Genomic DNA, 14,317 nt, shown 5'->3' with positions numbered 1-14,317 from the left:
ACTCCAGTTATTGGAGGAAAACAAAGTTCAATTGGCTTAAAGCCTATTTAAAGGATTGGGACTTTTTTATGTTAGTAGCTGATATTGCATTATTGACCACAAAAAAACGTGGCATTCCCCAAGGATCCATCTTAGTGTTGTTATCGACATTCTCCCCCTAGCTCAGATTATTCTGAACAACAGTATAGGTTCTCATTGTACAGATGACACACAACTATACATTAAGATGTCACTAAGAGATTAAGCCATTCAAGCTCTGGGTAAAGGCAAAGAAGAAATCAACATATGGACGTGCCAAAATTTTCTTCAGCTGAATCAAAATAAAACGGAAGTAATCTTTTTGGACAAAAAGAAGAGATAGCACACAGCTTCAGTTATTAAAAAAATAGAAACCTATAAAGATCAGTCATCCTTCTATCACCTAAAGAACATCTACAAGGTTAAAGGACTAATGTCTCAGCAGGACCTTGAAAAACTCATTCATTTGTTTATCTTCAGTAGAACTGATTATGTCTTCACAGGTCTGCATTAAAAGATGATCAAACAGATGCAGTTAATCCAGAATGTTACTGCCCCCGTCCTCACTAAAACTAAGAAAGTGGAGCACATCTTAACAGCCAGTTTTAACATTGTTCGCTAGGTCTCTGTCTGTCAGAGAATAGACTTGGAAATACTTCTGTTAGTCTTTAAATCACTGAACGACTTAGCACCAAAATACATCCCAAACTTCCTGTCAGTGTATCAACCACACAGACCTCTCAAATCTTCTGGCTTAAGTTAACTCTGCATACCAAGAACCAAACAAAGAGAAGCAGCATTTATGCTCCACTAATTTGGAATAAACTTCAAAAAACTCTAAAAGCATTGAACCCCCTAATTACTTTAAATTGTCTTGCTACTAAAATATGTTATATAAATAAACCTGCCTTGCCTTTATAAAACTACAAACATGAAATGTGTCTGGAAAAACACAGTTTTAATGTGCCATTTATTTTGAAGGCAGGTACTTCCTGTATTCCTGATAAATGAAGTTAGCTTTAAGGGATTAGGATCTGTGCTGTGTTGTCAAAAGTGCCCATTTCCAGTTGAAAGGGAATAAAAACAAATAAAACCTGCTTTTTCTTCACTATGTATTACATATTTTATTAAACAATAAGCATTTATTAATTACATTTATATTTGAGAGATGTGATTTCAGCTTATGACACAAAACTTATAATCACCAAGATAATAAGTATGAATCAAACAATTTTATTCAACGATCTCCATGAGGCAGAAATTCTAAATATGGGAATCCACTGTAAAATGAAAGATTCATTAAATATATATATATATATATATATATTTATTAATTTTTTTTCAAGCTGTCCAAGATTTTTTTAATGAAGTAAAATAAATAATGATTACTGTAGCTTCCTCCATTCTCTTGAACTCCAAAAGATGTTTTTAATGTTTTTTGTCAACCAATTTGTGCTTGTGCAAACTAGACAATTAGCTAAGATGCATTCACTGATCATGAATAATGATTTTTTTTTTATATGCCTCCAAAGCCTAAAATTGACTGTTTCTGGTAACCTGAAAGGAATTTGGAGGCTCCATCGTTTGATTATTTGTTTTTGCTCCTTTAGTTACTAAAACCAGAGGAAGGCAGCACCTCCACTCAGCGCTATATCGATTCTCGGACCGTCCAGCTGCGAGCTAAAGGAGCCTGGCTCTCAATGGATGTCACAGAAACTATTAAAGACTGGGTGTCAGATCCAGGTTAGTTGAATCCCATTGATAATCAAGACATCTTTTTTGTTCATCATCATGAATTGTTCTCTTGTGTTGTTCTTCAGAAAAAAATCTTGGCCTTAAGCTCGGCATACACTGTCCATGCTGCACCTTTGTCCCATCCACGAACAACATCGTCCCCAACAAGAGCGAGGAGCTGGAGGCGCTGTTTGCTGGTTCGTTTCCATCTCTTGGTCTCTTCAGATTAAACATGCCTGATGAGGTGGCCCACCAGCCTTTGCTAGTCTGCAAACAGTTTGAATAGACTGGCTGGTCATGCATGGCTACCCATTATTTGTGTTGAATGTGGATTTGAAAATAAACTGTTTGGAGAACTACAGTACAACCAGAAGTCCAAATTAAACCTCTGTTGCATTGATTTGGTAAAGAGAAACCCAGCCTTGCAGATTTATTATGATGCCATCCATGCTGCAGGTCATTAGCTGTGAACTCAAAGAAGAAATCTTATGTAAGACGCTTTAAAAAGGATCCATGAATCACGAGCATGCTATCTCATAGAAATAAAGGCGGAACTGTTTCTTTGCACACTGAGATACTGTTTAATACCAGACTGTCTGTGTTGCCTCATGTAGGCCCTGAAATTATAGCACTGTGAGGATTTGCACTCAGCTCTGCCAAGTCCGACTTTTTTTTTTTTGTATACTTGGGAGGTGGGGGTGCAATTTGTGATTCATGCAAGACTAGCAGGGGCTTGTGTTTGTGCTTCTGTGGTTCAATAAGAGACAGAAAGATTACGAAATTAGACAAACCATCAGGCCATCGGTGCTATTTTCAGTTTTTCATCCAAACATCTGTATCACATTCCTTTATGCTCCATTTACTACTTAACGAATGTCAAAACCTGTAAAAAAAATACACATTTCTGCAGTGCTCCTGAGAAAGAAAGTCATCAAGGAAATAGAAACACAGCTGTGGCACTTGGTCTGCATACAAGAACACTTAACTTTTAGATGTTATCATTTTTGAAAACAGCTTTTAACTTTGTACAGTTTTTACTGTAAGTGCTTAAAGTGAACCCAGTCACGAATTGCACATAGCTTCAAGCGTTTTAATTCATCCAGTTTATATGAACAGAGGGAAACACAATTCTGTATTTTCTTAGGGTCTAGGATTATTGTGGCAAAGATTTACATTTAATAAAGGGTAAGAACATACCGGTAAGTGAAAAGCCTCTTGAGCACCAAGCAACACACCAATGTGTTTATCAAAAAAATTTAGATTAAGAGAAAAAAGCAGAAAGCTTAAACTAAACTAGGCATATCTACATAGTTTACATCACTAAAAAGAATCAACAGGTGAAATGTATTTGACAAAAAATGGCAAGGCCAAGAACAAAAAGAAAAAGATCAAAGGATTTGATGCATTTGAAATAGAAATCATCGCATTTAAAGAAATCTGAATATAGGTTCCATGTGTTATTGCACTCTGCTCCTCCCTTTTCATCATACAATCTCCTTATACTACATGTTCGAAATTTCCCCCATCCATGGAGCACGTTCAGGCACAGAGTCCAGTTTCCACATTCATGGATCACCATCCAAAAAGGAAAAGCTATCTTCTCACACTTGTTAGTTAGAAGAAGATCCCTAGTAGCCTTGCAATGAGAGGGTTGGGTAGCACAGTTTTGCCAAAAGCGATAGAAAAACAATGAGAAAAGTTTTCCAACAATCCGAAATTTAATTACAAAACCAGAAGGAATGTGCAAAATCCCTATTCATAGCTTTACTATGGTTACATAGTGAGGAAACATGAGGATAAAACTTAGGCAGATTCTACTTCGAAAAATAGAGCCTGTGTACAATTTCATTTTTGAAAAAAGCTATGCTTCATATTTACTGAACTATTTTGAATACTTTCTAAACAGTAATACAAGGATTCATCACACTGTTAAGCTCGTCTGTCCAGGATTGTTTGTATATCCATCCGTAAAGCATAATTTTTTAATGATTGGGTAGAACAAAGCGGCAGAGATGCGAGTGACTGGGTTTAACTTTTATGTTTAGTTAGAATTTCAGAATTTTTTTAATGTTTTTTTAATTAAAATATTTCATTTGAACCCAGAGTTCCTCATAAAACAGCACATTGCCTGGCATGAAAAAAAAACAAACTAGTTAGGTCGCAAAGGTAGTATGCTGTAGGAATGCTTTTCTTCACTGGGACAAGGAATAAAGGTCAGGAGTTTAATCCTAAAACGGGGAGAGGTGAATTACCAAGCTGGAGGAAATTGCCAAAATGGCCCAGTCAAAGTACAGACCCCAAATCTGAAAATCTTTGGTTAGACTCCAAAATTGGTTTTCACAGAAAGTCCTTATTCAATCTGATTGAATCTTAGTAAAAAAAATTTGGGCTGCATTCGGAGGGAAAAGTAGTTCCATAAAACACAGACTGATAGGAGTTAAAAACAATTTTTCAGATTAATATCCAGAAAAAACTCTGTATATCTTTTTTGTATTGGTATGTCCTATAAAATCAAAAATAAAAACATTTTGTAGTTTAAAAAAAGGAAAAGTTTGAAATGTGTTTTGTTTAGAAAGCAATGGAGAGAGGGGAAAATAGTTTTTCTTATCTTAGAGGAGAAGAGAATTATGTTCCCTGACTGTGTCATCCCTCTTGGCAGGTGTTGATGACGACCAGCTTCGTAAGCTGAGGAAGCCAGGCCAAGTCAAAGGCCAGGCAGATTTCAGCACCAAGACCCCACACCTCATCCTCACCCTGCTGCCCAGTGACAGAGTTGACAACCCTTCAAGGAAGAACCGTAAGCGGAGGGCGGCGGCCACAGAAACCACCACCTGCTCCCGGTAGGCCTGCTGTCGATCGCTTGTATGCGGCTCCCTCTCACTGACTGACAGCCCCGACACTCTTCTGACGGCCTGTAGTTTAGGGATTTTGAAGTATAGCTGTGGTTTGTGCTGTATTTTATTTATTTATTTTTTTCTCTTCCTGACCCATTTTGGTGAATATTGTGCGGCAGACCAAACCTGACCCTGTGTTTAGAGAGCAAGTTGTTGGGGTGCTGCGTTTTATTTAGACTAGCTCCTGTTGCAGGGGAAAACTCTGGCAGCTCTGCATGCTCATTACATTGTGATGGCTGGTTCTTCAGCAGGAACCTGTTGTGATTTTCCCATGACCTAGCTTTGGGTTGCTGCCTCAGACACTGCAGAACAGGACGGAAAGCTGAAAAGTCACTTTGTGTGTCTGCTTTTGTGTTTCCCAGGGGGTCGGATCAGGGTTGCTGCCTGCGCTCGCTCTACATTGACTTCAGACGGGACCTTAACTGGAAGTGGATCCACGAGCCAAGAGGTTATAAAGCCAATTTCTGTGCCGGTACCTGTCCTTACCTCTGGAGCGCCAACAACCACTACAACATGGTGAGTTTCAGGGATCACACTAACATATAAAACAATCTTATCCATCTGTGGACAATATTTGCTTGTGATTACTTAAATATATCATTCAGTTTATTTTTTATTTTTTTTTATTACTGAAATATAACTCAAAATGAACTATTTTTATAGCCCCATTAAAAATGTATATTTGCTCTCTAAGTATCTGACTGTAAAGGTCTATAGAACCCAGTGGACGACATAAACAGTGCAAAAAGTAAAAAGAATAAATGAATTGTGGCTGAGTTGGTTTAATTAATTAAATACATAATTCAATTTCAATGTATTCAGTTAGATTAAAAAAAAATATGTTGGAACATTCCCCATGTGCATGTACTCTCTGCTTCCTCCATAATAATAACTGGTTTATGATTGGTCAGTCTGAATTCTCCTTAGGAATGAGTGTGGTTAAACGGTTGTTTCTCCTGTGTGTCCATCTGTTAACCTGTGATGGACTAGTGACCTGTTCAGGGAGTAGAAGAGATTAGAATACGGATTGATGGATTGATTGAAATAAACTATGTTTATTTCGATGGATGCCTGATGCAGGCTCGGTTAAAGGGTCAACAACATCTAAGTAGCAAGAATACAAATGTTTTCTATTGAACATTTTCTTATTGGATCAAAATGCAGGCAGGAAAAGAGACAGAGATGTGAAGTAAAGATTCTTCAATAATAAAAATTGAAAACACCAGTAAGATCACACAAAACCATCCTAGGGGAACAATACTCACAGTATGGGCAAAGAGTTTAGCAATGTTACACTGATGTTTCTCAGGTGTTTTTCAAGGAATGCTTTGCTTATTTCTCAAATCCCTTTTTGCACATAATAAAACCAGTTGTCCCTGTTGTAAAAGACTCCAGCTGGTTTTATAATCTGTCTGCGGTTCTGACATGTCGACCACCGAACACATTTGGCTTCTTACTTGATCTGTTCAACAGCTGAAATCATATATCAAAAAATGATGGGAAAACATTTAACTCTCAAAACTGCGATTGGTTTCAGTCCAAACACTAACAGATTGTTCAAAAATATGCTTCTTTTCTAACTTTCCTGCAGGGTCTACATCCAACGTGTGGTTTCGGTGCTGTTTTCTATTAAATGTTAGTTTAAATCTTCTGAACACAGCATTCTCATTTCATTTTTGTGCCAATTATTATGGAATGAGGATTGTCGACAACCTATTCCACTGAGGCCAAGTGAAGACAAATGAGTCCTTTTTCTTCCAAATTATTCTTTCCTCCAATCTGAAGATTCATGGCCTCTAGAACTAAATAATTTTCACTGGAAACACTGACAGACATCTCAGCATGGAAACTCTGCCAAATTATATAAACAGAAACATCTGCAATTGTGAGAAAAATCGGAGCAGCTTCCCGGTCTCTCTGGTAAAACACACTCTTCCCTGATCCAAACTCAAATCAGCTCACAGCATGACTTTAATACATGGATGGTTTGAACTGTGGGAAAATTTTCCCCTAAATGAGCTTGAAAGCATTGTTTGTGGTGGCTAAACAACACGGTTAGCTGAGACTGGTTAACCTCTGGGTCATAAATGAGCTGCAACCTCACAGATGCTTGTCACTAAGCATATTGGTTTATGAAACACTTGGTGTTTGTCACATTCAGCTCTGCTGTTATGAAGAGCCCTCTAATTTACTTCCTTTTCTTCTTGGAAAATATGGACTTTGCTTGAAGTATCTTTCATGTTTGGGTATTTATGAAAAAAAGTAACATAGAAATCATTTTTATTTTATTCATACAATACTGTATTTTTGGGACTATAAGCTGCTACTTTTTTCCCAGGCTTTGAACCATGCAGCTTGTAAGAAGGTGCAGCTTTTCTGTGGATTTTTCCTAACTGCCAGAAGGGGAAGTAAAAGATGGAAATAGAACAATAAGAAGTCTAATTTTCATTTAGCACAAAAACATGTTAGCAGCACACACAATGGAGAACAAAGGTCCCTAAATTCAAACATTTAGCCATTTATTTGCCTCAGTAAAGCTGCCGAACCAATGAAGAGACTGAGCTCAACTCCTGCAGAGCTGAAATAACGAGCCAGCAAAGCCCCATCTTTCAGCAGAAGCTCTTATTGCTGTGAGCCAACAGGCTAACGGCTTATAGTGAGGTCCGCTCTATAATCTAGAAAATACGGTAAATAATTGGATAGGTTTTATGTATTTCACAGCAAAGATTACAGCAATTTACTGTAATTTTGTGTCTGTGATTTTCCTTTTTTTTTTTTTGGAAAGCCAAACTGTATTCTGTAACAGCTTTAATGACAAAGCAATTACCATCATATTAGACTACATTACTGGGAAATTACACCATTTTGATATACATCATTACAATAAGGCCATGCACTTTTACAGTTTGTGTTCCAAAAGTAATGTACAAGTTAACAGTAACCTAACAGTCAGGTTTTTGGACTCTGGAAGGAAGCAGGAGTACCCAGAGAGAATCCATACATTCACAGGTAGTACATGCAAACTCCTTGCAGAAAGACCCCGGGCCAGAAACCAAACCATGAACCTTCTTGCTGCAGGGCAGCAGTGCTACAAACTGCGGTAATATGCAGCCGAAAATTAGTACATTTACTAAGGTTTCACAATCATTGTACAATTACCCCCCCAACAAACAAATAGGTGAAGTTAATGATAACCCAAAGGTAATATTTATTAACAAAAAATGTTTTCAAAACACATTAAATGTAAGGAATTTGAATAATTCAATATATTCAACTTTCTAGCCTTAAAAACATCTTAAAATGCTAAAAAAAAATTCTGCAGGAATCGGCACTTCAACAACCTGTGTCATTCAGCTTTTCAATCAACTGTGTCACAGTAACAGTAGGAGGATTGGAATCAGGCCCACATGGCAAGATTAGAGCGGACGGGATGTTTAAAGGGGTCAGGCTCTGCACGGTTGTGTGAAAATCCTTTAGTTATTTTAAAAAGTACAAAAATAACTAGGATTCTGAAAACTTAGCCTGACAACTGCTGTTATAAAAACTATGATTGCCATCCAAAGTAAGTACGTGCCCTGGAGCAGCTGTTAATGAGCAAAGATCACCTGTCCCTTTTCCCATATCAAACCCTTGTAGACGTATAGTATAAACTTGTTGGGTCTTCCTCTAATACTTTTTCACCATACATTTTTATAGCCACTATTAGCCAAATGATGACGCCATAGCCCCATTATCCTAAGTAGCTTTGTCTAATACGAGGAAAAACAGTATTCAGGTGATGAAAGACTCATGAGAGGAGAATGAAGCTGAACATCTTTACTCGAATATTCTTCAGATCACTTGCATACCCTTTAACACCTGCGGCTTCTGTAAGGGTTTTAATGAATTCAGAAGTGTGAATAGCGATCCAAACATTTTACCGCTGTTCAGATTATGCAACTGTAGAGAATTAAGTGCAGACTTCTGTGAATGAGCAGAAAACTTTCCATTAGAACCGTATGTCCAGTGTCTTCTGGCTGCTGCTTTGTTTTTACCATAAACATGTCAGAACGGCATCAGATTTTCTTATATAGCTCTTATTTCCCACAGAGTCAAACCATGCTTTGGTTGCCTGGCAACGTAAGAAAAACAACCACACAGCTCTGTTGTATAAGAGCAAAAGAACTAAGCCAAAAGCCGCTGAGGCAGGAGTCCATCGTTCTCTGAAAAAGAAAAAAAAAATTTCATGGTACTTGATCATAAAGCATCTTCTACCGTCTCTTCTCTTGTCAGATCCTACCCCTCTACAACAAGCTGAACCCCGAGGCCTCCGCCTCCCCCTGCTGCGTCCCTCAGGACCTGGAGCCCCTCACCATCATGTACTTCATTGGACGCACGCCTCGAGTCGAGCAGCTCTCCAACATGGTGGTTAAATCCTGCAAGTGTCGCTGATGAGAGCAGAAAGGAGAACTCTGCAAACCGTCGTCTGAGATGGATCCTCTGTTTGATCCCTTCCTGGCAGACTGAATCAGACGTCAGGATTTTTGCTGCCTTATTCTCTGGAACTTTCCGTTTAATGTCGGACCCTGTAAATATAACTCCATAGGTTTGTTAAACATGTGCCTGTATATTGAAATTTAGGAAAAAAATCTTAGTTTTTTCCATTAGGATCCTGTCTCAGTGGCTTGTGCTGTGGGGGCCGCACCCAGACGTGTTTGTTTTACACTTAAAGGTGTTAATTTGAAGGCAGCTGCGATTTGAGGCCTTGCAGACTCTTGTAGAGATGGGAAACTGAAGGAGAAGCAGGAGCCGTGTCCAGGCGGAGGCATTGCTCTCTGCGGTCCCCAGGCTGAAATCTGCCCCGCCGTAAACAGGATGTGAAAGGTTTCCAGACACCGACCCGACCACTCACGGAACGCCAGATTTAAACGCTCCCCTCATCTCCTCTCTCCCACTTTCTCTGTGCCGCTCGAGGTTCTGGGATTTGTGGTGGGAGGAGAGAGGCAGAAAAGAGAGCCTTTGAAAATGAGATGTGGGACGATAGGGCTGCATTTGGAACGGCTACACGTTTGGAAGGCGGTAATTTGCAGCCGTGGCAAATTTGTAACTATTCAGGCCTGGCGCATGCGTCCCATAATCACTCCGCTTTTCTCATCATGCGTTCATTATTGTATTATAGAAGGATGCTCCCCCTGTTCTCCTCATCATATCCTGCTCCACTCTTTACCAGCAACCTCAGCAATTCACTCATCCTCTTTACATCCAACATCCACCTTTAATACAATGTCTAAACGATCGAAAAAAAAAAAAAAAAAAAACAGCTCCGGGTCTCATTTTAAATATAGGCTCTCTGGTATGCCAGTGGTTTATGTGTAACAAGGAGACCGGGTGTGTGTGTGTGTGGCCAAGTATTTGTTACCTTGTGGGGACAGTGTAAGGCTATTTTCCCAGGAATATGCTACTTTGTGAGGACTTAGTTGAATAGTCTTAAGAGGAAAGGTTCTCTTTTTGGGTCAGAGCTTAGGTTTAGATTGAAAGTGTGACCTGAGTTAGGGAAGTTAAGGAAGTGTAATAAAAAAAAAAGTTTTATTGAGGTTTATTGTGATTGTTTGTGGATCACATCTGCATCAGATTGTCCCACAGCAGGATATGTTTCTGTCCTGGCTGACAATGAAAGGACAGGAAGGAGTCCACTCATCACAAACAACAACAGCCAGTTATAGAAGTATTAAGTTATCCAGTGGTTTTCTGCAAGTCCTTCCACAGCCACAGGAAATACTGGTTTTCAGTTGGATGGCTGTGAAATTGTGTAAGCGGATGCATCCAACATGATCCTGGTCAACAATTTGTGTAACAGTGTTCCAAAACGCGAGTGCAGAGAATATTAAAGGACTGATCCACACAAACAGAAATCCAACAAAGCTCCAGACAGATGTTAATGTATACTCTCCCCATTATATTGGTATGTTTCATGTGAACTTCCTGGAGAAGACCTAGCTTTTAAAGATTCTGTCTCATCATTTTAACAAATATTTATTTAGTTAATTTCAATCATTTTTAAGTCTTTTTGTTCAGTGCAAATTAGTTTCGTTCAGCTTTTCTCAGATCATTTGTTTTAGTTTACTTCAACTCCATTAACTTTTTAGGTGAGATTGTGTAGCGGTTGGTTTTCTGGACCAGATCAAGGCCATGAAGGTGATGTCTCTTACTTTTCTCCACAAATCCATATCCATAGTTGAAGTCAGTTTCAGTTTGAGTCAGTTCAGTCTTTGAATAACTTTATTTGTCCCCAAGTGGTATTAAAAAATGGTTTAAAAGTCAGCTTAACAAATATGACACACATAAAATTTATCACACAGTGAAACAGCCTCTGTTCATGAAAACAATAAAAACAGGAATACATATGTTGTGTGATTTCTTCGTTTGTGTGGGTGTCCCTTGATTTGAGGTAGACTTCTCTTGTCAATCCACCAGTGTTACGGTGAAACAGTCCCACAGCCTGATGCTGCCACCACCATGTTTTCAATTCATCTGTATGTATTGCACATATACAGTGACTTAACAATAAAACATCTTTAATCTTAGTCTTGAATCCATTCTTTCCTCATAACAAAAATGTAGGCTATCTCCGGATGAATCTACTTTGTTCATCTGGCCACAAAAGGAACACATTTTTAGTCAAGGGTGAGGATTTTTCATGTTGTTTTAAGTGGGTGTTTCTTTCTCTGAGAATAGTTTTAGGGTCCATATAAATGCTAGACTTGCTTTAATGTGTTCATGGCCTCTGGTGTTCCAGTAGCTTCGTCTTTATGATGGGTATGTTTTTCTGGGCTGTTCTTCAACACTTTAATTAAGTTTGACAGATTTGATTTCAATGCTGTAGTGTGAATCAATAGAACAACTTAAAATAAAATAAATAAATAAAAAAGCACATTAAAACATGTTTTATAGTGAATAAATCAGGCTTATATACCCATCCTCAGCCTAAAGCAGTAGAAGAGCAGTTAGGCATCCAGTCAGAATTGTACTTTCTGAGAGACTTTAAACCACGTTATTACTTTACTTCTGGAATTCCTAAATTGTAATACTGCTGGTATACAGATATACATTAGGCTGCATGTACAGTAATATATTGGACCAGTACTGATAAACTAGAATCCAAAATCAATCAAAATAATGCAGCAAATTCTTGTTTTTTTTTCCCCCCAAAATGTAATTTTATTTTCCCCCTGGAAGAATATTTTTTCAAAACATTATTTCCAAACATTGAATTTGCATAGAATTATAAGTATTTTTCTGAATTAATTTAGCTAAGAAATATCTAATTCTGATTCTATATAATTCTGAAATAAATGCCAATTGTCTCATTAGAAACAGATTTGGAAGCATTTTCTGGAGTTTCATTTTCTTTTTATATTCTAAACTATTATTTTCATAGTTTAGTATTTCATAGTGTCTTGGGTCTTGAACTACAAGATAGTTTATAAATTTAAAGAGCGTAGACATACCATGTATCAGGAATCAGGTGGTTTTAATTTCTTTCCTCAAAATAAAAATCTGAAAAGTGTGGAATTCATACATATTCAGCTTCCCTGAAACAAGACTCAGTTGAACCATCTTAAATAGAAGCTATAGATAAAACGTTAAATGTCTTTTCTGGCTTTGGACATTTATAGACCAATTATTTAGCTCCGCCTATTTTTCCATCAGCTTTCAGCATCCTTGTGTCATAATGCTGCCACCACCATGTTTCACCATGGGAATGAGATGAATAAGGTGATGTGAAGTGTTATTCGGTCACTAAACACATTTGGTTTTGCCATTTGGCCCAAAAAAATAAATATTTGGTCTGATCAGACCAGACCTCTCTTCTCCCTTCTGGTTTGCTTTCTCCCCTGTCTGAACTGTGGCGAACTGCTCTTCCTTTAGGTGTATTTCACAATGGTTTAAAAGGCAAACATGTTGATGGCAAATAATTGTGCACAGAAAATCTCAACTAAGGTATGGATCTCCGCAACTCTTCCATAACCTGCTCCCATGCTTCCCTCATTAATTTTCTTCATGTTGAATCATTTTGGGTAGGCGGCCATGTTTATGCCTTTACAACTTTATTTATTCTGAGGTTAATTCACACACAGGAAAACCCAGTTTGCTCATCAGATAACCTTCCTAAGCAGTCAGGGAATTTGATCTTTTGATTTAAATCAATTTCAATGCAAAAGCACACCACGCTTTTCAGAATTTAAAGTTTTTGAGAATTTTGAAGATCATTTTTAGTTAATACAGTGCTAAATAATTTATTTTTTAATTTTTAAAAAAATCATTTTAGTTAAGCTGTTTGTTAAGATTGTGAATTCAGCCGCTCCCATTACCGAAGAAGGAGAGACTGCGACCTGAGATGACTCCAAAGTTAAAATAGTTTAAAGAGGTACCAAGTGTTTTGCAGCCATCACAGTAAACTTGTTTGTCTGAGCCACAGCAAAGCTCCATTTTCACTGTGTATAAATGTGTCTCATGAGTTGGGGTGTCAGTGCTTCAGCTGTGGTGAGGCTCCTTTTCCCCCCTCAGTAAACTAGCTCCAGCATCTGTTAGTCTTTTCCACTTAACTACCTCTTGTTATGTCCAACCTGTACTTATCCCATGATAGAGCTCCTTGCTTTTCTCTCTCACACTGGGTCCTTGTCTCTTGGAGAGGTGCACACACTCCGGTTGTTGACCTTTGCTTTCTCACGCACATCCTACGTTATTCAAAACAAAAACAAGAAAAAAAAAAACATATATTTGAATGTGTGCACAGACCCCCGGGGCATTAAGAGCACGCCCATACATGCAAACATACGGCTGCCATGATTCATGGGCCTGGTTTGTCACATAGTGACCAAAAATTTAAAGAAGCCTTTGATAGAGGCTGTAAAACATCCATAAAGTTTAACAGAAGGCAATTCTTTCCTTACGTGTACCTCATGGTTTGAGCTCACATTACAGGTTTGGATCAGACTCCTGGCTGAAGTCATTTTTATTTTTCAGGCAGCTAAATTCAATATACCGCTTCCCAGGGCAACGGAGCACACCATAAAATCCAGCTGAGGTTACACAAGCAGCGGAGCAGAACGAGACTCAGAGGTAAACAAAAGATAGCAATCTGCAGCCTCAGGATTATTACAGCCTTCTTGAGGTGGAGAGGAGGCCCTGTTACGACAGGAACCCAGTCGTTCCCTCTTTGCACAGGGGAGGGCGTCATTTCTGTAATTGAGCTCCATATATCCATGAAAGGCTTATTCAGTCAAGGAGTGATGTATAGTATTTATCCACCAAAATCTGATGGAAAGATTTACCTTTTCACTACATTAATATTGACTCATGCTTCTCCTGGTTTTCTATTTTATAATAGTAAATGGCATGTACTTATATAGCGCCTTTTTTCAGGTCAGGAGACTTGACCAAAGCGCTTTACACTACATTCATTCACCCATTCACACACACACTGATGGTGGCAAGCTACATTGTAGCCACAGCTGCCCTGGGGCTCGCTGACAGATGCGGGGCTGCCATACACTGGCGCCACCGGGCCCTCTGACCACTATCAGTAGACAATGCAGGTGAAGTGTCTTGCCCAAGGACACAACGACACTGAAAGTCGGAGCCAGGGCTTGAACCATCAATCCTTCGATTTCAGGACAAACTTCTACATC

At 38.5% G+C, this 14,317-nt stretch overlaps 1 protein-coding gene across 1 annotated transcript in view; it reads left to right on the top strand.

Moving 5' to 3' along the window:
- tgfb2 (transforming growth factor beta 2) overlaps positions 1 to 11,213 on the top strand; it is an 18,669-nt gene extending 7,456 nt beyond the window's left edge. Inside the window, exons 3-7 of the mRNA XM_015379791.1 lie at positions 1,629 to 1,761; positions 1,839 to 1,949; positions 4,412 to 4,592; positions 5,009 to 5,162; positions 8,919 to 11,213. Coding sequence (XP_015235277.1) covers positions 1,629 to 1,761; positions 1,839 to 1,949; positions 4,412 to 4,592; positions 5,009 to 5,162; positions 8,919 to 9,077 — 738 coding nt within the window. The 3' untranslated portion in view covers positions 9,078 to 11,213. The remainder of the gene's footprint in view (positions 1 to 1,628; positions 1,762 to 1,838; positions 1,950 to 4,411; positions 4,593 to 5,008; positions 5,163 to 8,918) is intronic.
- Positions 11,214 to 14,317: the final 3,104 nt, after the last annotated feature.

This window comes from Cyprinodon variegatus, unplaced genomic scaffold (genome assembly GCF_000732505.1).
Source record: "Cyprinodon variegatus isolate N-32 unplaced genomic scaffold, C_variegatus-1.0 Scaffold10, whole genome shotgun sequence".
Lineage (NCBI taxonomy): Eukaryota > Metazoa > Chordata > Actinopteri > Cyprinodontiformes > Cyprinodontidae > Cyprinodon > Cyprinodon variegatus.
Note: the sequence above shows the minus strand (reverse complement) of the source record. Positions and strands in the feature narration are given on the sequence as shown.